Source organism: Nansenia antarctica (assembly GCF_963989245.1).
Source record: "Nansenia antarctica genome assembly, chromosome: 4".
NCBI classification, from domain to species: domain Eukaryota; kingdom Metazoa; phylum Chordata; class Actinopteri; order Argentiniformes; family Microstomatidae; genus Nansenia; species Nansenia antarctica.
In genome coordinates, this window is record NC_137689.1 from 21,059,778 (window position 1) to 21,084,841 (window position 25,064).

At 43.3% G+C, this 25,064-nt stretch overlaps 3 protein-coding genes across 3 annotated transcripts; all 3 read right to left on the minus strand.

The window, feature by feature from the left end:
• Window positions 1-2,379: 2,379 nt before the first annotated feature.
• mrm1 (mitochondrial rRNA methyltransferase 1 homolog) lies at window positions 2,380-4,657 on the minus strand. The gene is made up of 5 exons (XM_080528016.1): window positions 3,784-4,657; window positions 3,538-3,631; window positions 2,885-3,005; window positions 2,652-2,771; window positions 2,380-2,511 (listed from the first exon to the last, which is right to left on the minus strand). Exons 1-5 carry the CDS (start codon window positions 4,650-4,652, stop codon window positions 2,462-2,464), a joined length of 1,254 nt encoding a protein of 417 aa, XP_080384142.1. The 5' UTR covers window positions 4,653-4,657; the 3' UTR covers window positions 2,380-2,461.
• Window positions 4,658-6,312: 1,655 nt separating this feature from the next.
• LOC308155865 (uncharacterized protein) lies at window positions 6,313-19,586 on the minus strand (the record flags this gene model as incomplete). The annotated part of the gene is made up of 10 exons (XM_080529232.1): window positions 19,393-19,586; window positions 17,690-17,808; window positions 17,027-17,150; window positions 15,792-16,118; window positions 15,144-15,392; window positions 8,108-8,212; window positions 7,617-7,735; window positions 7,408-7,531; window positions 6,853-7,179; window positions 6,313-6,572 (listed from the first exon to the last, which is right to left on the minus strand). The coding sequence occupies exons 1-10, from the start codon at window positions 19,514-19,516 to the stop codon at window positions 6,313-6,315; spliced, it is 1,878 nt and encodes a 625-aa protein (XP_080385358.1). The 5' UTR covers window positions 19,517-19,586.
• Window positions 19,587-21,039: 1,453 nt separating this feature from the next.
• On the minus strand, window positions 21,040-24,852 carry LOC308154716 (dehydrogenase/reductase SDR family member 13-like). The gene is made up of 5 exons (XM_080527900.1): window positions 24,734-24,852; window positions 23,882-24,000; window positions 23,223-23,346; window positions 21,993-22,319; window positions 21,040-21,592 (listed from the first exon to the last, which is right to left on the minus strand). Exons 2-4 carry the CDS (start codon window positions 23,933-23,935, stop codon window positions 22,270-22,272), a joined length of 228 nt encoding a protein of 75 aa, XP_080384026.1. The 5' UTR covers window positions 23,936-24,000; window positions 24,734-24,852; the 3' UTR covers window positions 21,040-21,592; window positions 21,993-22,269.
• Between the last annotated feature and the right edge of the window lie 212 nt (window positions 24,853-25,064).

Sequence of the window (25,064 nt, forward strand, 5' to 3'; positions counted from 1 at the left end):
CTTCGATGTGACACATATCTCCTACAGGTCTCTGGCAAAAGACATATGGGCCTGCCTGTCTGTGATTAACATGTGAAGTGAAGAGGACAAGCTGACATCTCCGAAACCCTTGAGCAGATCCTCCTCTCCTCCTCCTCCTCCTCAGTCTGGACCCACTGAGTGCACAGGGAATTTACATTTTAATAGGTAGAGCTGCTTGATGCCTCTGCATCAGAGTGCAAGCTCAGCCGAAACAGCAGGTGACCGCTCCCTGAGTGTTCCGAACAACCCCCTGAGACAATGCACCTCTCATATCAGCACAGGACCCACTGCTACGCACAATAGCCTGCTAAGCCGTACGCCAGTGTTCACACACTTTGGGATGCTCTCCTTCTTAATCAGCGACATTAGAAATTACCTGAGGAAAATGTGTGGTCGTATAATACATTATGGCATCAGGTACAGTGGGTTTCGAGCTAATACGGAGGAGAGTAGCTAAGCTATTGTTGTTTAACCAACATTCATAGGCTGGACAAGCAGGGGTGCGTCCTGATGAGGAAATGGAGTGAAAAGTCATTGCCCCACTACCGCCAGAACCCACTCTTCATGTAGGCTACGTAACAGACAGAATGGTAGCAGACTATATGCCGTGTGGGTGCATTTCCCAAATGTCCTGTTTATATATTTACCCTTGCACTTGCCTAATCTGATTGAGAAAAATAAAACTCCAACCCTATGAGATTTACAACCAGATGTCAACTAGACATTTGACTTACCCCAAGAATAGAGTCTGCTCCAGGCCAGTAGTCAGCTGAAGGACTCCTCTCCCCCCCAGATCAATGACTATTGAACATGCCAAAAGCAATCAACCCCAATTAACTGGGTGCATGTTGATGAGTGTGCAGAGCTTATCAAAACTGTAGGGCTAAGAGAGACAATGCCTTCTGTTTTCCATAATGAGTTAACCAAGTACCTCAGGCTAAGTCAAAGACCCTCCGTCCTGGCTGTGTGGTCAAGAACCACTGAAGCAAGGTGGGAGAGAAAAACAAGCCATATATTCATTTATTAGCATCTGTCAGCTACCACGGCACTGTGTTACTGCAGTTGTACACAACTTTACTTTTGTGATGGTAAAGGTTATTGCATTCCCACGAAACAGGCCTTGCTGAAAGAAGGGAGTGTCCGCACGCTCGGGAAGAATGCATGTTTTCAATTGATTTCATTATTAGCTACGCTTGCGGTCGCTAAGCTTCTTCAGAGCGTAGAAAAAAAACAGTGTGGGGAGGAGGCCACATACTATAATTGTAAGATGCTTTGGATAAAATACTGTACAGGTAGCTGATGTGTGTGCAACCAGAAAGATGACTGACAACATCTTTTACTTTTTCAGGAAACATTTTAGACATTATTTACAGAATTGTACTCCCCCACCCCCATTTTTTTTTAAATCACAAAATGTACCGTAGGTCATAGAACCACAATCTAAAAAACAACAACATAATGATTCAAAATAAAATCAGACTAGTTGTTCATCTTATGGAAATAACAAAACAACAATGTATAGGCGTGGTCTGTGCCGATAATTAAATGTATGTGTACTAAAAAACTAATCCTTACAAAGGAAAATTCCATGGCATGGATTAATTCATTGTATATGGACAAATGGATGCCTAAATTAGCCTGCAGGTTTAAACTGAGCCCGTCATCAAAGGGCAAATGTTGCCTATCTGCCTATCAATAGCAGCCGCTTGTTCCCATGATCAATTTTAAACAGTCAGTGACCAGAAGCAATAGCTCATTAGAGACCCTACGGCCATACCCCTCCCCAGCCAAACCAGCATTGGCAATCAATTTAGCAGAACCAAAAGTCCCTGACCCATACTGACATGATCCCCCTGCAAACCTCTCTCCAGGCAACACAACACGCCTTGAGGGGTTCTGTACAGGGGTTCAACAGGCACAGGAGCAAAACTGCAACAAAAAAATATTACATGAGTATCCTGCTCAATATTGCAGGACAAGGAGAATTGTTGCCTATGCTAGTTTGCAACATTGAAGAAAATGGAAAACCTGAAGGAAAAGCTCAATTTCCGTTTTGCCAGAAGTGTGCTATACACAAACTCGAGTCGATGAGGTATTTCATTGGTTTGACATCTGGTGAGTTGTCACTCATTTCCAGACCCTTTGGAGCTACTTTCAAAGGATTTACCCACACTTTTCAAACTAGCCTCAATAAGGTTACTACGAATCCAGTATCACTTTGTATAGACAAGGGTTTTTTATTTCAGAAGTCTTTTTTTTTTTTTTTTACCACAGAGGTCCAGTCACATGTAAAGCCAGACCAGGGCATATCCACTGCCATGGCACAATTAATCATCCACCGCCCTGAGAAACACTGATGGCTAATTGATGCAGTAACTCCAGTCATTAAGCCCTGGGAGGGGTGCATGGGAGGGCGTCTAAAGTAATCACCTTGTGGCGGTCATCGATGGCCACCTCTACGAGATGACAGGAGAGAGTGCAGAAGGATGCCTGGGGTGATATTGGGGGGGGGGGGGGGGGGGGGGGGGGAGAGCAAGAAAAATGGACAGTGAGGTCTTGGCTGAGATCATATGATCCGTTTCAAAGCTGCTCTTTTTCAGAGAGAATGAACAGGGTGTGCCGTGGGGTACCTGTAGCCACTGACACGTTGAGGGACTCGACGCCAGGGTGCAGGTCTCTATGGGGTGGGATGGTGAGAAGGGCCTCACACTGCAGGTGCAGCTCCGGGGACAAGCCTGCACCCTCACCCCCTGAGGAGACACAACGTTGGCAGGGTAGGACTTAGGAAAGCACACGGCAGATATATATATATATATATATTTACGGCACACAGACGTATAGAGCTGGCACAGCAAGCACTTACCCATCAGTAGCAGTGAAGGTTTGGTCATGTGGAAATCTGAACACGGCATGACAGGAAGATGGGATCCTGCTGCTTCAGCTCCCACTGTGCCAATAACCTGCCAGCCCTCTGCCACCTTCACCTGTAACGTGCAGACGCAGCGGGTTCATCAGCTAGTACAGGTGATCAATCCTAGACATTAGTTTACATATTAGATAAGCTAAAATAAACATATGAACATACATTACAGTGATGTATAGAAACGTACTGTACATGTGGTAGCTTGAGGGCAGCTTTATGTGGAGATGGAATCAAACAAATTAGATCGGAATAATATGTGACAGCAGCTGGTGAAACCGGGAACAAGTCGCCAACCAATCAAAATGTTCAGACGTTTATTCGGAACAATTTTAATAAATGTCAACGTTGTTGAAAATCAATGACACACTCGCCAGTCAATCCAAAAACATTGCAATGCAATGGATTCGGTGAGTAATCCCCACTACACTACACTAACAAGGTAGTAGTGGGGATTACTCACCGAATCCATTACATTGCAATGTTTTTGTTTTGCATTGCAATGCTCATTGCGACTTGTTCCCGGTTTCACCAGCTGCTGTCACATATGCCAACCAGTGGGATGGCGGGGCAGGCATTGAGGCAGGTTAGGGTACCTTAAGCATATCGGTAAGGCTCTCATAGCCATACACTCCCATGATCTCCATCACACCAGAGCTGGCCTTGCTCACAACTGGTGTCAATGGACAACTAGAAGCAGAGACAAAACATATTATTATTTTTATGTCTTGCCAGCATCACATTGATGACATCTCTTCAGCAAATATGAGGCTCCTTATCAAGAGGAGAACAGAACATATAATTAACCAGCAGAAAGACTGAGGCCCCGTAGGGTAGTATACCTGTTACGAAGACTGCTGACAACTCTGTCCACCCCAAGAAAATAAGCAGATCGCAGGATGGCACCAAGATTCATTGGGTCCTGCACTCCATCCAGGACCAGCCAGAGGGGGGTCTTGCTGCTGTCCTTGAGGGGCTTAGAGGACCTCTCCTCCGTGAGATAGCCCAGGGGGCTGGCCTGCAGACACAAGCCCTGGTGGAGCCGTCCAGAGGACATCCTGTCCAGATCTTTCTTACTGGCCCGTTGGACCTGCACTCCCCGACTACGGGCTTCTTCGCACACCTGCTGTACTGAGCTCCTACGATAGGCCTCGCCCTCCTTCACGTGCAGGCTGTGTGCCTTCCTCCTGCCCTGGGTCAGGGCCAGCAGACAGGGAGCCACGCCGAACAATGTCTCCCAATTTGGGTCTTCTTCTCTGGAGTCCTTCTTCGCTCTCTTCAGAGTCTCACGCTCCCGAGGGGAGTCCTCCAGGGTGAGTTTCCGGAGCTCAGACGTCACTCTGCTGCCATCTCCGCTGGACTTCTTCTGCTTGAATATAGGGCCAGGGGTCTTGCTCATCTTTTTGCTGGCGGCAGGAGTCTTTGGGTCACCCTGTAAGCCTTTAAACTGAATGTGATCCTTCCATCCATCGTGATCCTTCCATTCATCAGACACAGCCGGCCTAGGTCGAAGACCAGAGCTGGTTAAGACGCTGCGTCGCCTCCTCTCTACTGGTTTAGCACCATTGTCCTTCTGCCAGAAGAGGGTACTGGTACAATGGTAGGATGCGCAGGGGAGCGAACCCACTCGCATATCTGACATCAGTGTCAACTGTCTACTACCAAGAACAAATAACCTAGAACACATTTGTATGACATTCAATGTCCCCATGTTGGCAGTTGATGATGGCTGTGATTGGAAGATGATGAAGCTAATTTTTAGTATTTAGTAATTTTTAGTCTTTTTTTTCCTAGCACCAGGGGAGCCCCCCCTCCCAAATTTCGTTGTATGGTACCTGTACTATATTAATGACAATAAAGACCATTCATTCATTCATAATAGGTCTACTAACTACTAGACTTCCCTTACATTAGACTTAGCTAGTTTGAAGTGTTACTGAATGGTTGCGACTAAAAGTGACTAGAAATGTTTGGATACTAGTAGCTAAGGTTACGTACGTATCTGTACGCTTCTACCACCACTCGTCACGTTGTGTCCTTCAGGCTTGAGCATCGAGAGGCAAGCAGACAGCAGCTCTCTCACTAACCGGCTCGCTAATATCTCTGCCGACTGGACACCGCATCAAACAAGCTGACTTTTCAACGTTTACTACCTGATCTCAGCCTAATACAGGGCAACATTCATAAAGAACTGCAATCAAATACCACAAAGTCAATCACTCTCCTCCTCGTGTGCTCACGCATCATTCCCCACCCCTTTCAGGAAGTAAACATCCTTTTCTTCATCGCTTCTGAGGACTCGTAACCAAAACCTGCGACGAGATTCAATAGTGCACTCTAGTGTCCGTTCATAGTATTGCAATTCCATATAATCTTAGCCGTCCCAATGTTCCTATCACCTCAGGTACTGTATTCAATTTAGTCCTATATTCACATTTGGTCTGAAACAATCAAAGTCAATATAGTTTCTCTATATTTATTATGTCTTTGGGGTGAGAATGCTCAACAAAAGAGTAAGGTTGCCTAATCAATGTAGCCTACCTTGTTAAATTACTGACAGTGGGTTGGGTTGGGCATACAAAATCCTCCCCAGCTCAACCAGCCCAGAAGATAAAGGCTGTCCCTGTGTTGCAGGTGCTTCTACCACATTGTTGAGATCATTCAAATAGGACTGGGCTAAAGTTCAAAATGCTGCTGAGAAACCTGTGTGACTTGAACCTATAACCGGATCATTCAGAATATCATTTTACCCTCTAGTGTCAGCTTGAAGAGAGTTCTATGACGCAAAAGTGAGCACCTTCCATCCATGAAATCCATGAATATACTTTACAGGTCAGTACTTTAGATGCTGTATGTAACTTTCTACAGAGTGACAAGATTCAACTAATACATATCATGTATTCTTCTTTTTAGCAAACTATTAGGTCACTCTATTTCAAACAGATGGAGATAGAAACAAGGCAAAGGCAAATCATTAATTTGCCATTTTTTATTTTATATAACAATTCAGACTTTCAGAAAGTCTCTACACAAGAGCATGTCTTTTTTCCTACATACAAAAGATACTCATCATTGTCAATACAAGACACATCAAACAAAAGGCGTCAACTTTAAGATTGATATCAGTGCTGATATTGATATCAGTTAAGATCAATACTGATGCGAGAAGAGATATGCTGAGCTATGTGCAGTTTCCTCTTGTTTATTCATTTCTTTCCAAGCACTCGGGTTGGATGATAACAAAAACTTTAAAGAAATTAACCATATGAAAAGACACCACTGGCCAGAGCAAGGCAAATTGTAGCAAAAACTCACTATAAGTTGTGAGTGTATAGTAATTCTTTACAGTGTGTAATCGTGTCCCCATTGCCTTAACACAGGCCACTTAGCCTCTCGCTGACTTCCCACAGCTTCTTGGCCACTGCGTCGTCTTTTCCGTTGGCACTCAGATCCTGCACGGCACAGCAGGTGAAGTAGCGTCCACTCAGGGGCTCGATGCCCTCCTGGAGGGCACAGTGGAGTGTGGTCTGGGCACCAGTGTCTGGATCCAGGAACAACAGTCTGGCTATTGGCTCAATGAACACTTTCTGCCATAGGCTGACATTACGGGACAGCTCGGTTCTCACGACTCCTAAAGGGGTCAAAACACCATAATGATCTGGGTTAATGCGGTACACAGGCAAACAGTTAGAAGTTTAATCATTGTTAAACGCATGGGGGTTTGTGATCAGTAGGTGATGGTACGTCACTCTAAAGAATGGTTTATGTATTCATTATGTATCGTTTTATTATTTTAAGTATCAAGAAGACAGTTTGACTAACAGAGACTGTAACGACAGTTGAATATGCCAACATCTAAAACAGCTCCTAGTGCCAGTGCACATTACTTTCTTCAAGGTAAAATGACAAACCTGGGTGGACACTGTAGCAGGTGACATTGGTGCCCTTCAGTCTCTTGGCCAGCTCGTGGGTGAAGAGGACATTGCACAGTTTGCTGTTGCAGTACGCGGAAAAGAACTGCCAACTGTACTTCCCTGTGCCCAGGTGTTTATTGGTGGCGAGCGCCTCGAAGTCTATGCTGCCCCAGCGATAGGCCATGGAGGACAGGGTGACCACACGGCCCCCAGTGCCCTCTTTCATACGGTCAAGCAACAGGCAAGTCAGCAGGAAATGCCCAAGGTGGTTCACCCCGAACTCAATACCAAAGCCATCTTCAGTACGCCCATCGGCCACCAAACCTGAGGGACGGTTATCACAAAGATGGGACATTGTATCGTTGTATCCCCTCACAGCTACTCTTGATTGATTGAAAGAAAAAAAAGATCCAGATATAGAGATATAGCCAATATAGCCACCACCTACCATATACATTTTGGCATGTAGCAGACGCCTTATTCCAAAGCGACTTACAATCGATACATTTGACTAAGCAAGTGAATCATCGATTCATCAGTCGTTATACCTACCAGCATTGTTGATGAGTAGATCCAATCTAGCCTCCGTCCTCAGGAAGATCTCAGTGAATGAACGCACTGATTGAAGGCTTCCAAGGTCCAAGTGCATATAGGACACATCTGTGCTCCCTGTCTCCTGGAGAAAAAAACACAATCGGAACAACTGAAATATCTCTAATGAAAATAAGAAGAACATATGAATCGGTCTTGATAAAACATACCCGTTTTATTTCATGTATGGCAGCTTCAGCTTTCTTTTGATTACGACATGCAATGATAACTCTCGCCCCTCTCCTGGCAAGGTTAAGGGCAGTAGCTTTCCCTATGCCAGTGTTGCCACCTATAGGAATTACAGAGGACATAACCATAGACATACATATTATTTCCACATCATTGGACATAACTCAAGGTGGAAACAGAATCTCATTCCACAGGTGAAAATGTGAACTCGGTTGAGACCAATTACTTATTGTGAAATCACCGATTAACAAATAGCTGCCTGAACTTGATATTTTACACAGTACAAAATACATAAAACATGAAACAGACAAATGATAAGACACAGAAATGATAGACATAGGAATGATCGAGTTATTCCTCGGACGTATTCAGCAATCTTTTAATATAGAAAAGCCCTAAGAACTACTCACTCCCCACTAGCTGAGATATAAAAACTAAAATCATGAGTGATGATTAACTTTTAAAAACCTACCAGTGATTATGGCAGTCCTTCCAGCCATCAAGGCAGATCCTTTACACTTTGATCGCTTAAAAAGACTTTCTACGAGAAGAACATAGAGTCCAAACAGGACACCAGCTGCAACAATTAAAGGTAACATGATGATTGACGCGTGCAGCTTTCCTCTCCACTGATAGAAAGAGGCCCACCGCACGTAGGCTATATGAAGCGCGGCGTGGTCTGTGGAGGAGAGGTTGTTTTATTGCCTCAGAGACCAAACCTGTTCCACCGGTACGCGACTACGTAAGCTGTCTTTGGTAGGAGATTCTGATCAAACCGGTCCTGATGTATTTCCCCATTATTCGGAGCCTTCTCTTTGCGAGTCACGACTCATCCTTCTCAGGGCAGCTTGAGCGGATTGCCTGCGCACGTGACAGGTGTCGTACACAGACTCAAGACGCCAGTTTGGAAAACGTGTCCATCTTACACGGGTTATTAAAATCTACTTTTTAATTGCAACCGTGTTTTCGTGTTAGTAGAGACCCGCCTAGATGTCAAGAGTAGCACCCCTACATTTGCATTTACATTTGTTTGCATTTAGCAGAAGCCTTGATCCAAAGCGACTTGTCTAAATAAATGAATCATCTATCCATCTGTCATCGCAAGAACAAGTAATCTATGTTAGGGCCAGAGGCCATTGGCAGTCAAAATGCTAGAAGTAAGAATTACGTTTTTTCTTTCATTCTTATTTACAGTAGAGAAACTAGAGAAAACGGAGAGGTTTCAGAAGGGACAGTTGAGGTGTAGCCTGGTACAGGACTCTCCGACCCCTTTGGTGGTTGTGGGGTTATAGTCTAGCAGGAAGGGCCCTCAGATTTTGAGATACCCCTACCCGAGGTAGAGCAAATGACAACCATGATTTTTCTTATCTTTAGGGTCTCCCATTAATGAAATTGATTGTTGTCAAATTTTATTTTTGGGGAAAAGATGTTTTTTTGGTTGTTCTTTAGAGCTACCCCAATCCCTGAAAAAGAGCCAAATTAGACCAGGCCGAATATGGGGAAGGTGACAAAAAAGCCCATAACTTGAGAATGATCACTCCTTTCCTCTTCAGATTTGCTGAGGTATGAACCAGGTGGTTGTCCTACATCACCAAATAGTCAGACAACTATTTACCTAAATAAATACTGAATTATAGTCCTGTAAACTTAGCTTTAGTTTAGACGGAAATTGTACTTTTTGGTGACAGGAACATAGGACTCCATCACTTTTCTCTCATTTATCAGAAAAACAGAAATCCCTGAAAAATATATCATTACTGAATTGTCTAGGGTGCTATTGAACAATAACCAGTAGTTGTATGGAAATATCTCATACAGTTCTATTGCAAATGAGATTTCTTTAGACATAGGCCTACCTCTTCTCTGATACAGTCAAATTCCGAAGGGGGGATAAGTGGCATAATAGCCTATAAGTTAAGAATGCTCACTCTGATGGTAATGATATTTGGAGAGGGAAATACCAGGTGGCTGAACTACATCACCAAATAGTCAGAATAAGAGTAACCCAATCAATCCATTTTCCATTTTCTTTTTTCCATATAGGAGTAGCGCAAATTCTCTTGCGACTGGCAAAGACTCTTCCAAGCTGGCAGAGAGTCCAAAATGGGCCAGATCTTTGAGCTCGCTGAGATGGGTCTTGAGTTTGTTGAATGCTGTTGTCTTTCCTATTCTGTACAAACTACTTGTTGTGTCACAGCCAGTGAGTGCATGACATGCTGGTAGACAGTTAGACATGTCTTTTCCAATCTTCTCAGATATGGTGTTGATGGGGACATAGCTCTCTCTCATTCCATGGCCTGTATGCATGTACACCAGAGATGAACCAAACATTTCTTTGCTTGCATAGTATATGAGCAGTACTTCCACATCTGTGTCATCAGACCTCACAATGATGCGGGAATATGACTCTGCAAGATGTATGGCATGGAGCACCATCCTTGTGTCTGCCTCCTCCTGATCACTGTACAGTGATGTCAAACTGCTGACTCCTGCTGTGCAGATGCTCTTCACCTCCTCCCCTTTGTCAAATCCACCTGCCAAGATGATGGAGTCATCTGAGTGTAGTCTCTATGGGGCTGCAGTGACAATGTAGTTGCTCACAAACATGCACAGTGCAGTCTTGTTTCCACTACTCCTCAAGTACTTCCTGTAGTTTGGGACATTTGTGTTGCCAGTGATAACATGTGTAGGCCTTCCATCACTTGCACCTCTCCTTTGCCTCTCCAGGTCTTTGATTGACTGTGGGCCGTCATACCTGTCAAATACCATGACCACACATTGCATTTCATCCTGCCAGCAGCCCGGAACCATGGTATTGCTTCAAACATGCAGTTGAGATGAAGGTCAAAGTTAGCTTCACGCTCTGATCGTAGCATTCTGAGTAAGAGATCAGCCCCTTTGAGGAAATTCAGCCAGTACTTAAAAGTTGCTGATTGTTGAACTCCCCTCTCTGAAAACTGTTGTATTCTTCTCCTCAGTTCAGGAAGGTCTGTCTCCACTTCACTTAAGAACTGTCTGGCAGAGACCTGGTCGTCGCCATGAAAGGCATGCTGCACATCTCGCAGGAGGTGTTCTTGTTCAGCAGACAATGGACTTTGGCCTTTTTTGTTCAGCCAGGAGACCAGTGCCATCCAGAAGAGCCTGAACAGAGCCTCTGAAACAACCTTGATGCTCCTCACACCTCTTGTCAGTTGTTTCCCCTGAAGCATCTGCCGAGCTGTTGCGTCAGCATAGACTCCAGACTCGGTTATCATGTCAAAGAGGCCCCCGTCTGCATACACCTTCCCAATGCTTGCCAGAAAGGCCATGGTGACGTGCATTCCTCCAATTCTCATGGTGATCTTGCCATCCAAAGCTTCAGGTTTGCTCCACAGAATTTGCTGTGCTTTGCTGTAGATGGCAAGGTCAGCAGTTACAAGTATATGCCTCTGTCCCAGTTCTTGAGCAAGCTGTGTGAGCTGCAAAAGAGCTGTATAGATTGTAGATAGGTCTGATGGTGAAGCTCTTATGAAGGGCATATATTGTACTGTTGTTAATGGGATGTCTGACGTGGATACATAGGCATTGAATGCAGACCATCCTGGGATTCTCTGGTCTTCTTCTTTCATGATACGGCTCACCTTCCAAAGTAAGTCTTGGCCTTCTGCTGCCTGAGCTTTTGTGCTGTCTGATTTGAGGACCTGTGGTAGAACTGCTGGTGGTTCAGATCGCCTACCTGGCTTGATGTATCTGAAATTCAAGAACAAGTCATTAGGCATCTTTTGTCATATAATTCAATCTTTAACAAAATGCCCTTACAAACAACAACACTCCAGATTCCTTAGATTATGATGTGTGACCTCACAAATAATGTGTAACTTGAATATTGGACAAATGCTAGTCTGACTTACACAAGTGTAATGTGAAACTTGAAGCCTCCAGTGCACATTACACATTTTACATTTTAATATTGGATTATATTGCATTAACATACAGTATATCAGAGCCATTTCAATCAAGTATTGCATGTGTCTGGCAGATAGTTGGTCTATAATATTTACCTCTGAACCTCTTCATTATCCAAATCACAGCTGTCCAGGGCATGGAGAGATCTCTCTGGGATTCTCAGGATGGGGTTGTGTGCTGTGGCAACATCACCTCTTCTGTATACAACAATTGCCATGGAATCTGTTGTATTTTTGCCATCCAGCGTCTCTTCATTCTGGTCAAAGTTGTCAATGGCTGCATCGATTATCCCATGTTCTGTGGTTCTTGTCAGTCCATTTGGAATGTAAACACCTTTGCTTCTCTGTAATTGATCTGCTGCTACTGATGTGAGAAATTGACGCACTTCATCATACGACACACAATGACCCATCATGTGTAGCTTGTTGATAAGGGCCTTGCTGCCAAACTCATGATGGATCATAATCCCAAGTCCTAGTGTGATAGGTGTACGCCTGCTGCAGCACTGTGCAATTAGATCATGGCAAAAGGTTATAACACTTGTGTTATTCTTCAGAGCTGGGTCCTCATCACAGGTCTGCACATTTTTAAATGCACCTGCATTGACACACCAGTTCACAAAATCATACAGAGTGTTTGGCACATATTCACTGCACTGGAGAAGGGAAAGCTTGTCACTGCTTATGTAGAATTGAGGCTCATGCTCAACCTTTTCCATAGTTTTCCTCAATATACCTGCAGCCTGGTGGAGGATTTGAGTGTCAGTGAGGGTCTCTGTTCTCTGTGGAGGCATTGTCTCCCTGTCTTCTGTTATGTTTTCTCTGAGGAGAGAAGCTTCTCTCATTGCATGGCCAACAGTCATGACACCAGAACAGATCAGATCAGATTTTCCAGGACGTTCAATGAAGATGAGTTTATCCCCATAATGCTGGTTCATCTTTTCTTTGAGTTTCCAGGATTTATACATTGTTGGTTCTGTAGCTGTACTCAGTTTTCCTTTATAGCTCTCAGTTACAGCACTCAGTGTTGTGACAGTCATATGCTTTGAATTAGTTAATTCTTCAGTTAGCTCAATGAAAGCTCTTTCATGTTCATTTAACTTCTTTTCTGTTAAATGTTTGTTTCTAGCTGCTAGAATGTTCCTTTCTGAAAGATAGTGTCCTAGGCAACTTCTGTGATACTTTGCATCATAGGCAAAAAGATCTTCATAGGTCAGTATACGGTGATGTATTATTTCATCAAACCTCTCTGAGGCTGCGTTGAGGACCTTTGACCTTGTACTTTCACCTGTACCGGTACATATAGGGGTCAGGCCTTCTCTCTTTGTGACTTTCTGGCTGCAATTGAAACATTGGCTGCAAATGAAACACTAGCTACGGATGTCAAATCTAGTGTCTCTGGACAGTCTAAGTCTTTTACTGATCCTGGGGTGGTTCTTGATCACTGGTTGTAGGCGTATAGTTATGTGTGCTTGAATAACTGGCCCGACATGACCTGTGATATGAAACCTTGACCTTGAAGGACAGTATGTCATCTGAGTGGGGCGATAGTCTCTTATGAACTTCATCATCTCGTCCTTGAGCAACGTTCAGTATGGTTCTGAGTCCTTGTAAGCTGGGCTCTGCTAGCCTCTGCCTAGATCCGAATGCCTGCACTATGGTTTAAAAGCTCACAAATCTAACAACATATTCAACAACATATTAATATCATAGTTGGACATATGTGTTACCTGTTATCTGTCATTAGATTGGTGATAATCTGAACAGAACTGTCAATCCACAGCCCCTCTCCCTCTGAGATGGAGAATGTTATGGCTGCTGCTGCCCAGTTGGCTACACAGTTTTGAAACATGCAGCTGTCACTCAAACCAGAGTGGCAGAGAGTGTTCCACTGTCAAGCTTCAAAATTATTTCTATACTGTACTTTGAATTAAGGTTCCAGTTTTAATAAAACCTGTACTATTTACACCTATGTTTTAGAGGCTTGCAATTTAGAACTAATAAACTTTATTTTATTGGGTTACTCTTATTCTGACTATTTGGTGATGTAGTTCAGCCACCTGGTATTTCCCTCTCCAAATATAATGACCATCAGAGTGAGCATTCTTAACTTATAGGCTATTATGCCACTTATCCCCCATTCGGAATTTGACTATCAGAGAAGAGGTAGGCCTATGTCTAAAGAAATCTCATTTGCAATAGAACTGTATGAGATATTTCCATACAACTACTGGTTATTGTTCAATAGCACCCTAGACAATTCAGTAATGATATATTTTTCAGGGATTTCTGTTTTTCTGATAAATGAGAGAAAAGTGATGGAGTCCTATGTTCCTGTCACCAAAAAGTACAATTTCCGTCTAAACTAAAGCTAAGTTTACAGGACTATAATTCAGTATTTATTTAGGTAAATAGTTGTCTGACTATTTGGTGATGTAGGACAACCACCTGGTTCATACCTCAGCAAATCTGAAGAGGAAAGGAGTGATCATTCTCAAGTTATGGGCTTTTTTGTCACCTTCCCCATATTCGGCCTGGTCTAATTTGGCTCTTTTTCAGGGATTGGGGTAGCTCTAAAGAACAACCAAAAAAACATATTTTCCCCAAAAATAAAATTTGACAACAATCAATTTCATTAATGGGAGACCCTAAAGATAAGAAAAATCATTGTTGTCATTTGCTCTACCTCGGGTAGGGGTATCTCGAAAACTAAAGCCTTTTTTGAGGACTTGCTGCTAGACTATTAGTGGAGTTTTCGATTGACTGACGGTAGCTTGGGCTAAAGCGACGGCGCAAACTGTGGCGCCCTCTAGCGGTTGTGGCCTTAGACAACCACATAGTGTTTATGCCAGCGGTCGGCCCTGCCGTTTTCTTGCGATTGTGTGGCTACATTTCGCCTGTTGCAAGTCATGAAAAGTCAACCATAGACACCTACTTCCGCTCCTAATGAGGGTGGAGGCAGCAGAGCACAGTGCCGTGACTAATGATGAGATACCTATGTCAATGTTGTGACACCTGCTTTTAACCACTTTATTATTACAACGCCGGCATTACAATTGCGTAATAGAGGCTGCACTTAGAAAGACATAGGCCTAAATTCAGGTTGTTCTCCCTGGTTTATTTTTAGTGATGACATTTTCGACATGTAAACATTGGAAACATTCAGTGTTAAGAGAGACAAAGAACATTGGAGTTAGAGCATGGAGTTGTTCATTGCCAGTGGCTGTGTCTATTGGGCCTTGTGGTAGGGATCCTCAGGGGAGGCAGTCTGTCTGTATGCTATACTTTCACTGATCACCCACCACCAGGGGCTAAATTAGGAAGGAAATAAGTATTTTAATTCCATCACCTTAGGATAGGAGACAGACAACAGTCAGAATGGTATAGAATGATTACACTTACAGATAAGGAAAAGAAGCACTGTATAGTTCAGACAACTACTGGCTGAGAGGGGTTGGCATCATCATAATCACAAACATTGTTACATTTGCACACATCCCCATTCCTGGATTTGGTCATCATAGTATGAAATGCAGGGACTCAAGGGTTTGTCTTAGGACAGGCCACAAAGCCTCTCGCTGACTTCCCACAGCTTCTTGGCCACTGCGTCGTCTTTGGCGTTGGCACTCAGGTCCTGCACGGCACTGCGGGAGAAGTAGCGTCCGCTCAGGGGCTCGATGCCCTCCTGGAGGGCACAGTGGAGTGTGGTCTGGGCACCAGATACAGAGTCCACAAAGAAAAGCGCAATGACCGGTGCCAATAACATCCTCCACCAGATGCTGCTATTCCTACCAATCTCTGTCTTGATTTCTCCTGTGTGAAAAAAATGTGATATGGATAAAGTTTATTGCACAATACCTGCCACACCCACAATGCCATGCCACACTGACATCTGTACATCTGTAAGTCAAAGTAAGTCAAACGTTTTTCTGAGGTAAATGTATGTGATCTTTGTCTAAAGCTCCTTCCATCTCTGGAACTATCATTACTGTAAGTGAAACAGACGTCAAATTGTTGCAAACATTCGCCCCGCAATTCAAGTTGCTCCACCCAGTGAGTCTCAAACCTGCAACCTCTGAATGCCAACACACATCACTGTCTCCTCAAATACCTGACATTAACTAGCTGCTCTATCAAAAAGCTAGCTAGTGCAGGTGGGAGTATAAGTTCTCAACTAACAAACAAACAAATAAGCAGTGCTAGAATACTAACCTGGGTGAAGGCTATAGCAGGTAACGTTTGTACCGTGCAGTATTTTGGCAAGCTCTTGTGTGAAGAGAACGTTGCACAACTTGCTATGAGAGTACTTCTTGAACAAATCCAAGTCAGAGTTTCCCAAACCCAAGTCTTTGTGAGAACTCAGGAGGCTGAAATCGATGCGGCCAAGCTCATGAGCTTTCGAGGCGACGGTCACCACTCTGCTTGGACCACTCTCCTTCAGGCGGTCCAGCAGCAGCAGGGTTAGCAGGAAGTGGCCCAAGTGATTGACTCCAAAAATCATTCCGAAGCCATCTTCTGTCTCACCACCGAGAACAATCCCTGCACCAAGAGGATCAAGCCATGTATCACTTACCCAGAGACAGAGAATCCGATTCACAAATTATAAGTATTTAGTGTTCCTAAAACTGTTATATCAAGTTTTTTTCTTAAATAAGCTTTTTGTTCATTTGCATGACTTGAGAATTGCTGACATGCGGTTCTTTTCAACAGACCGTGTCACATATGTCTAGTAAAAACTGCTTTGAGAAGATGAGAGATATAGTTACAATTTCCAGACAAACATTACAATTTAAGACTATAACACAGTATACATCATTGAGAAGAGAAATACATGACCAAAAATCACTAGGTGTGCATATAAGCTCAGAATACAGCAAAACATACACTATATGAACAAAAGTATTGGGACATCTGAACATTACACTCACATGTGCTTGTTGAACTTCTCATTCCAAAACCATGGGCATTAATATGGAGTTGGTCCCACCTTTGCTGCTATAACAGCTTCCACTCTTCTGGGAAGACTTTCTACTAGATTTTAGAATACGGTTGCAGGGATTTGCTCCCATTCAGCCACAAGAGCATTAATGAGGTTGGGCACTGATGTTGGGCGAGAAGGACTGGCTCGCAGTCGGCGTCCAATTCATCCCAAAGTTGTTTGATGGGCTTGAGGTCAGAGCTCTCTGTGCAGGCCAGTCAAGTTCTCCCAGACCAAACTCGGCAAACCATGTCATTATGGACCTCACTTTGTGTATGGGGGCATTGTCATGCTGAAACTGGAAAGGGCCTTACCCAAACTGTTGCCACAAAGTTGGAAGCATACAATTCTCTACAATCGCATTGTATGCTGTTCACTGGAACTAAGGGGCCTAGCCCAAACCATGAAAACAGCCCCAGACGATAATTGTGTCCACATACTTTTGTCCATATAATGTAGATGGGCTCACCTGCATTGTTGATGAGAATATCTAGCCTGGGTTCAGACTTCAGGAAGGTCTCAGCAAAGGAACGCACAGACTGCAGGCTTGCCAGGTCCAGCTGCATGAACACAATCTCATTGTTTCCGGTCTCCTGGGAGAGAGTAAGTACACCAGACAGATTAAAATCATTGCGCTGCACCCCTTAACCGAGTAATCTCTTGCAAGAGAATTATACTCTGATTCTAGAGTTTCTGAAGTGGAATTGCATGAAGGGGGAATTCATTAATAAAGTAACCATAGCCTCACAACTCTCTGAGGTAGCCTTCATGTGGAAAACACTTTGAGTAAACATGCTGAGTTTCTGTCAGAACCCACTATTCCCTAGATCTGCAAGGAAGGGGATCTAAGCAAGAAGGTAGTGGATCAATCTATTATTCCATCAGATAGACTAGGTTGACTTTTCACCATTTTGCATATCCATTACATTCAGATATACACACGTCTATATAGAAGGACTCTGGTATCCCTGAATATACAGTGGACAAAAATAGGCCAATGTACTTGTGTGCAATGTGTGGTCTCTATGCGCCCCCATCAGGAGGGATCATGCAACTGGTCTCACTCTGTCTATCAGAAATATACCATGAAAACCTTTTAAGTGGCTTGCTGATAGTCTCCCACTTTCCTTACCATCTTGATGTCGCTTATGGCAGCATCTGCCCTCAGTTGATCTCGGCAGGCCATGATGACCCTCGCTCCTCTCTTGGCCAGATCTGATGCAGTTGTCTTTCCGATACCAGTGTTGGCTCCTGGCGAGCAGAGAACATAGAACAATAATGATTCTGGGGCACTTACTAACGCGTATATCATATTATCGCATGGTCCCTGGTTCGATTCCGGCTATCGACATATCCTTCATGTCATCCCCCCCTCTCTCTCACCCATCCTTCTTATCAATCTCTCTCCAATAGAGAGAGAGATAATATTATTATCGCATGGTCCCTGGTTCAATTTTGGCCATCGCCATATCCTGCCATATTCCTGTCAATCTCTACTGTCTCTCTCCAATAAACTAGAAATGCCGTCATAATTACGCCTAATATTTCCATACATCCCCAAAGGAAATTGGGTTCGTATGTCATCAACTTTTGTTATATAGTCATAATATTTGCTTCTGAATGTGAATAACCATCTGTTAGAAAGGTTCCAATGTTCTAGGTTCATGATTGTTGTATTTGGTTGTCATTTCCACCTTAAGAGCTAAGCTGTGCGTAATATCACCTGCCACCTTAAGTGCGCAGTGCATTCTAGGCCGCATTGATTCAGAACGTAGAATAAGTTGAAAGTTACCACAAGTTTCTCATGTTAGAACTCCAATCATTTAGCATCGTTGTGCAGCATTACAGTGTCAATGTGCGTCACTGAATTACTGTAAGTACAATGTTTCACCCAGTATTTGGGTTGTACATATTTGCTGTGTTGATTTGGATACTGCCGTTTTCTGCACTCTATATTAGCACTAGCAATTAGTTTGGCCATGTGCTTTCTATGGGCGCCGCTTTTGCGTGCTCTTCAATGAAGCTCGTTTGGCGCAGTTCACGCTGCAGAGATTGATATTCGAGTACTGTCTTAAGTTGGTGTTATAATTCAGATTGTACGGCAAAGTGTACTGTTAAGTAGCCTAATGTGTATGGTTAAGTTACATGTACTTTTGTATTGTAGAATGCATTTTGATATTGTAGATCAGTACTGTATTATTAGTAACAACATGTGTACTGTAATACCTCTTTCTGTTTATTGCAGAACCACACATTGTAGTGTTTGCAATCATTCTACCCATGCCTGAACTGTACCCTGCCTGAACCCACTAAAGAAACCTGAACACAAAGTCAATCTCCTGTCATGTGTCCTGATCGACGCCCCGGGGGCGAATGGAGCATACTCTCATTGAACTATTCACCTTATACAGTCCTGGACCTTTCCCATAACCTCACTAACACCATCATTTTCAGGAAGTATAGTAGCGTAGGCTAAGCCTACACACAAACGGCTTTGTTGTGGTATGGCTATTGGCTACCATCGTAATCCCTCAAATCAACTTCACATTTAGCTACGAGAGTTTGACTTTGCTGACAGGCTGACAGCTGTAAGACGTCGTGTAGTAAAACACTGAAACATGGTACTTTTTAATGCCCTTATCGTTATTCATATTTAGCTCACTGTCACTTGTTTAGCCTACTTCGTTACCTTTAGCCGTCAACATAAATATTGCATTACGACGGTAGCTATATGATATTGGGTTGCTAGTACACTATATTATATGGTGGTAATATACCATCTAGCTACAACCCACACGGCTTATAACCAGGGAAAACATGTTTACTACAACTCACCAGTGACGATAACTGTTTTTCCATGCAATTTGACAAGGCTTTTGCATCTTGGTTGTTTGAGAAGAGTAATAATTAGTACATAAACCCCGACGACTCCAGTGCCGACAAGCAGCAATGTCAACATGACGTAGAGTTAGTAGTCCTTTCTCACTCCGCTTAATGTTCGAGCGTAGAAATTATAAACTAGTTGTATCTGCAACCTTTCACACACTTGTGGAACTGTGCAAACAAATGGCTGGGTAAATGCCACCTTGTGGTTACTCTACTGATAGCACAAACACTTCCCAGAGTTCAAGGCCTTTAAGGCTCATAAACTTGCGTGAAAATGGCTAAATGGTCGACAAAATCCCAATGCTGTTGAATGACACACACACACACACACACACACACACACACACACACACACACACACACACACACACACACACACACACAAATAGATGCTTGCTCTTAAAAAATATGTAAGTACATTCCCTACATGAAAACGTTTTGAAATCTACTGCACAGAATTTAAAAAGCACTGTACCGATTTAAATGGCCAAAATGTTAGGACTGATTGATTGATTGAAAACTTTATTAGAAGATTTGCAGAAGTAGGTACATGAAAGTACATATTACATACAAGGTCAACTAACAGGATAAAAACCCAAGAAAGCCACTGGCTTATTTCAATTGGGGTCCTTGATTGGGACCTGCCTATTGTTCAATGTTGAAAAGGGATTCCTTGTCATGTATGATTGATTAATTGTGTGTGTGTGTGTGTGTGTGTGTGTGTGTGTGTGTGTGTGTGTGTGTGTGTGTGTGTGTGTGTGTGTGTGTGCGCGTGTGTGCGCGCGCATTAGGGGGCAAGGCTACCGCCGGGATTTGGAGTTCAGCAGCTTGACAGCTGCAGGGAAGAAACAGGAGCAAATATTGTACATTTCATTTACAGAGGGAAAAAACGGCATGTTTATGAGCTATGTGCAGTTTCCTCTTGACGCCCACAATATTGTACAGCGTTAAGGAGGCCAGAGAACAATGGAGTTAAAGCAAGGAGTTGCCAGTGGCTGAGTCTATTGAGCCTTGTGGTCTTAGGACAGGCCACAAAGTTTTTGTTATCATCCAACCCGAGTGCTTGGAAAGAAATGAATACACAAGAGGAAACTGCACATAGCTCAGCATATCTCTTCTCGCATCAGTATTGATGTTAACTGATATCAATATCAGCACTGATATCAATCTTAAAGTTGACGCCTTTTGTTTGATGTGTCTTGTATTGACAAGGATGAGTATCTTTTGTATTTAGGAAAAAAGACATGCTCTTGTGTAGAGACTTTCTGAAAGTCTGAATTGTTATATAAAATAAAAAATGGCAAATGATTTGCCTTTGCCTTGTTTCTATCTCTATCTGTTTGAAATAGTGACCTAATAGTTTGCTAAAAATAAGAATACATTGATACGTATTAGTTGAATCTTGTCACTCTGTAGAAAGTTACATACAGCATCTAAAGTACTGACCTGTAAAGTATATTCATGGATTTCATGGATGGAAGGTGCTCACTTTTGCGTCATAGAACTCTCTTCAAGCTGACACTAGAGGGTAAAATGATATTCTGAATGATCCGGTTATAGGTTCAAGTCACACAGGTTTCTCAGCAGCATTTTGAACTTTAGCCCAGTCCTATTTGAATGACCTCAACAATCACCCACCACCAGGGGCTAAATTAGGAAGGAAATAAGTATTTTAATTCCATCACCTTAGGATAGGAGACAGACAACAGTCAGAACGGTATAGAATGATTACACTTACAGATAAGGAAAAGAAGCACTGTATAGTTCAGACAACTACTGGCTGAGAGGGGTTGGCATCATCATAATCACAAACATTGTTACATTTGCACACATCCCCATTCCAGGATTTGGTCATCATAGTATGAAATGCAGGGACTCCAGGGTTTGTCTTAGGACAGGCCACACAGCCTCTCGCTGACTTCCCACAGCTTCTTGGCCACTGCGTCGTCTTTGGCGTTGGCACTCAGGTCCTGCACGGCACTGCGGGAGAAGTAGCGTCCGCTCAGGGGCTCGATGCCCTCCTGGAGGGCACAGTGGAGTGTGGTCTGGGCACCAGATACAGAGTCCACAAAGAAAAGCGCAACGACCGGTGCCAATAACATCGTCCACCAGATGCTGCTATTCCTACCAATCTCTGTCTTGATTTCTCCTGTGTGAAAAAAAATGTGATATGGATAAAGTTTATTGCACAATACCTGCCACACCCACAATGCCATGCCACACTGACATCTGTACATCTGTAAGTCAAAGTAAGTCAAACGTTTTTCTGAGGTAAATGTATGTGATCTTTGTCTAAAGCTCCTTCCATCTCTGGAACTATCATTACTGTAAGTGAAACAGACGTCAAATTGTTGCAAACATTCGCCCCGCAATTCAAGTTGCTCCACCCAGTGAGTCTCAAACCTGCAACCTCTGAATGCCAACACACATCACTGTCTCCTCAAATACCTGACATTAACTAGCTGCTCTATCAAAAAGCTAGCTAGTGCAGGTGGGAGTATAAGTTCTCAACTAACAAACAAACAAATAAGCAGTGCTAGAATACTAACCTGGGTGAAGGCTATAGCAGGTAACGTTTGTACCTTGCAGTATTTTGGCAAGCTCTTGTGTGAAGAGAATGTTGCACAACTTGCTATGAGAGTACTTCATTAACAAATCCAAGTCAGAGTTTCCCAAACCCAAGTCTTTGTGAGAACTCAGGAGGCTGAAATCGATGCGGCCAAGCTCATGAGCTTTCGAGGCGACGGTCACCACTCTGCTTGGACCACTCTCCTTCAGGCGGTCCAGCAGCAGCAGGGTTAGCAGGAAGTGGCCCAAGTGATTGACTCAAAAAATCATTCCGAAGCCATCTTCTGTCTCACCACCGAGAACAATCCCTGCACCAAGAGGATCAAGTTATGTATCACTTACCCAGAGACAGAGACAGTGAATCCGATTCACAAATTATAAGTATTTAGTGTTCCTAAAACTGTTATATCAAGTTTTTTTCTTAAATAAGCTTTTTGTTCATTTGCATGACTTGAGAATTGCTGACATGCGGTTCTTTTCACCAGACCGTGTCACATATGTCTAGTAAAAACTGCTTTGAGAAGATGAGAGGTTACAATTTCCCAAAAAACATTACAATTTAAGACTATAACACAGTATACATCATTGAGAAGAGAAATACATGACCAAAAATCACTATTATAGGTGTGCATATAAGCTCAGAATACAGCAAAACATACACTATATGAACAAAAGTATTGGGACATCTGAACATCACACTCACATGTGCTTGTTGAACTTCTCATTCCAAAACCATGGGCATTAATATGGAGTTGGTCCCACCTTTGCTGCTATAACAGCTTCCACTCTTCTGGGAAGACTTTCTACTAGATTTTAGAATACGGTTGCTGGGATTTGCTCTAAGAGCATTAATGAGGTTGGGCACTGATGTTGGGCGAGAAGGACTGGCTCGCAGTCGGCGTCCAATTCATCCCAAAGTTGTTTGATGGGCTTGAGGTCAGAGCTCTCTGTGCAGGCCAGTCAAGTTCTCCCAGACCAAACTCGGCAAACCATGTCATTATGGACCTCACTTTGTGTATGGGGGCATTGTCATGCTGAAACTGGAAAGGGCCTTACCCAAACTGTTGCCACAAAGTTGGAAGCATACAATTCTCTACAATCGCATTGTATGCTGTTCACTGGAACTAAGGGGCCTAGCCCAAACCATGAAAACAGCCCCAGACGATAATTGTGTCACCATACTTTTGTCCATATAATGTAGATGGGCTCACCTGCATTGTTGATGAGAATATCTAGCCTGGGTTCAGACTTCAGGAAGGTCTCAGCAAAGGAACGCACAGACTGCAGGCTTGCCAGGTCCAGCTGCATGAACACAATCTCATTGTTTCCGGTCTCCTGGGAGAGAAGTACACCAGACAGATTAAAATCATTGGGCTGCACCCCTTAACCGAGTAATCTCTTGCAAGAGAATTATACTCTGATTCTACAGTTTCTGAAGTGGAATTGCATGAAGGGGGAATTCATTAATAAAGTAACCATAGCCTCACAACTCTCAGGGAGCCTTCATGTGGAAAACACTTTGAGTAAACATGCTGAGTTTCTGTCAGAACCCACTATTCCCTAGATCTGCAAGGAAGGGGATCTAAGCAAGAAGGTAGTGGATCAATCTTTTTTTCCCATCAGATAGACTAGGTTGACTTTTCACCATTTTGCATATCCATTACATTCAGATATACACACGTCTATATAGAAGGACTCTGGTATCCCTGAATATACAGTGGACAAAAATAGGCCAATGTACTTGTGTGCAATGTGTGGTCTCTATGCGCCCCCATCAGGAGGGATCATGCAACTGGTCTCACTCTGTCTATCAGAAATATACCATGAAAACCTTTTAAGTGGCTTGCTGATAGTCTCCCACTTTCCTTACCATCTTGATGTCGCTTATGGCAGCATCTGCCCTCAGTTGATCTCGGCAGGCCATGATGACCCTCGCTCCTCTCTTGGCCAGATCTGATGCAGTTGTCTTTCCGATACCAGTGTTGGCTCCTGGCGAGCAGAGAACATAGAACAATAATGATTCTGGGGCACTTACCAACGCGTATATCATATTATCGCATGGTCCCTGGTTCGATTCCGGCTATCGACATATCCTTCATGTCATCCCCCCCTCTCTCTCTCACCCATCCTTCTTAGATAATATTATTATCGCAAGGTCCCTGGTTCAATTTTGGCCATCGCCATATCCTGCATATTCCTGTCAATCTCTACTGTCTCTCTCCAATAAACCAGAAATGCCGTAATAATTACGCCTAATATTTCCATACATCCCCAAAGGAAATGGGGTTCGTATGTCATCAACTTTTGTTATATAGTCATACATATTTGCTTCTGAATGTGAATAACCATCATTTTCAGGAAGTATAGTAGCGTAGGCTAAATGGCTTTGTTGTGGTATGGCTACCATCGTAATCCCTCAAATCAACTTCACATTTAGCTACGAGAGTTTGACTTTGTTGACAGGCTGACAGAGCAAGACGTCGTGTAGTAGGCCAAGTAGAAAACACACTGAAACATTGTACTTTTTAATGCCCTTATCGTTATTCATATTTAGCTCACTGTCACTTGTTTAGCCTACTTCGTTACCTTTAGCCGTCAACATTTGCATTACGACGGAAGCCATATGATATTGGGTTGCTACAATATTATATGGTGGTAATATACCATCTAGCTACAACCCACACGGCTTATAACCAGGGAAAACATGTTTACTACAACTCACCAGTGACGATAACTGTTTTTCCATGCAATTTGACAAGGCTTTTGCATCTTGGTTGTTTGAGAAGATGAATAATTAGTACATAAACCCCGACGACTCCAGTGCCGACAAGCAGCAATGTCAACATGACGTAGAGTTAGTAGTCCTTCTTCACTCAGCTTAATGTTCGAGCGTAGAAATTATAAACTAGTTACTGTATCTGCAACCTTTCACACACTTGTGGAATTGTGCAAACAAATGGGTGGGTAAATGCCACCTTGTGGTTACTCTACTGATAGCACAAACACTTCCCAGAGTTCAAGGCCTTTAAGGCTCATAAACTTGCGTGAAAATG

What these genes read in the sequence shown, in the direction of transcription:
- mrm1 (XM_080528016.1), bottom strand. Translation starts at nt 4,652, where the DNA reads ATGGGGACATTGAATGTCATACAAATGTGTTCTAGGTTATTTGTTCTT. An exon ending in GCCTTACCGATATGCTTAAG is followed by an intron (nt 3,006 to 3,537) that starts GTACCCTAACCT and finishes TGCACGTTACAG; the next exon opens with GTGAAGGTGGCAGAGGGCTG. An exon ending in ACCTTCACTGCTACTGATGG is followed by an intron (nt 2,772 to 2,884) that starts GTAAGTGCTTGC and finishes GTGTCTCCTCAG; the next exon opens with GGGGTGAGGGTGCAGGCTTG.
- LOC308154716 (XM_080527900.1), bottom strand. Translation starts at nt 23,935, where the DNA reads ATGGCCTGCCGAGATCAACTGAGGGCAGATGCTGCCATAAGCGACATC. An exon ending in CCATAAGCGACATCAAGATG is followed by an intron (nt 23,347 to 23,881) that starts GTAAGGAAAGTG and finishes CTTCTCTCCCAG; the next exon opens with GAGACCGGAAACAATGAGAT. An exon ending in TATTCTCATCAACAATGCAG is followed by an intron (nt 22,320 to 23,222) that starts GTGAGCCCATCT and finishes CTCTTGGTGCAG; the next exon opens with GGATTGTTCTCGGTGGTGAG.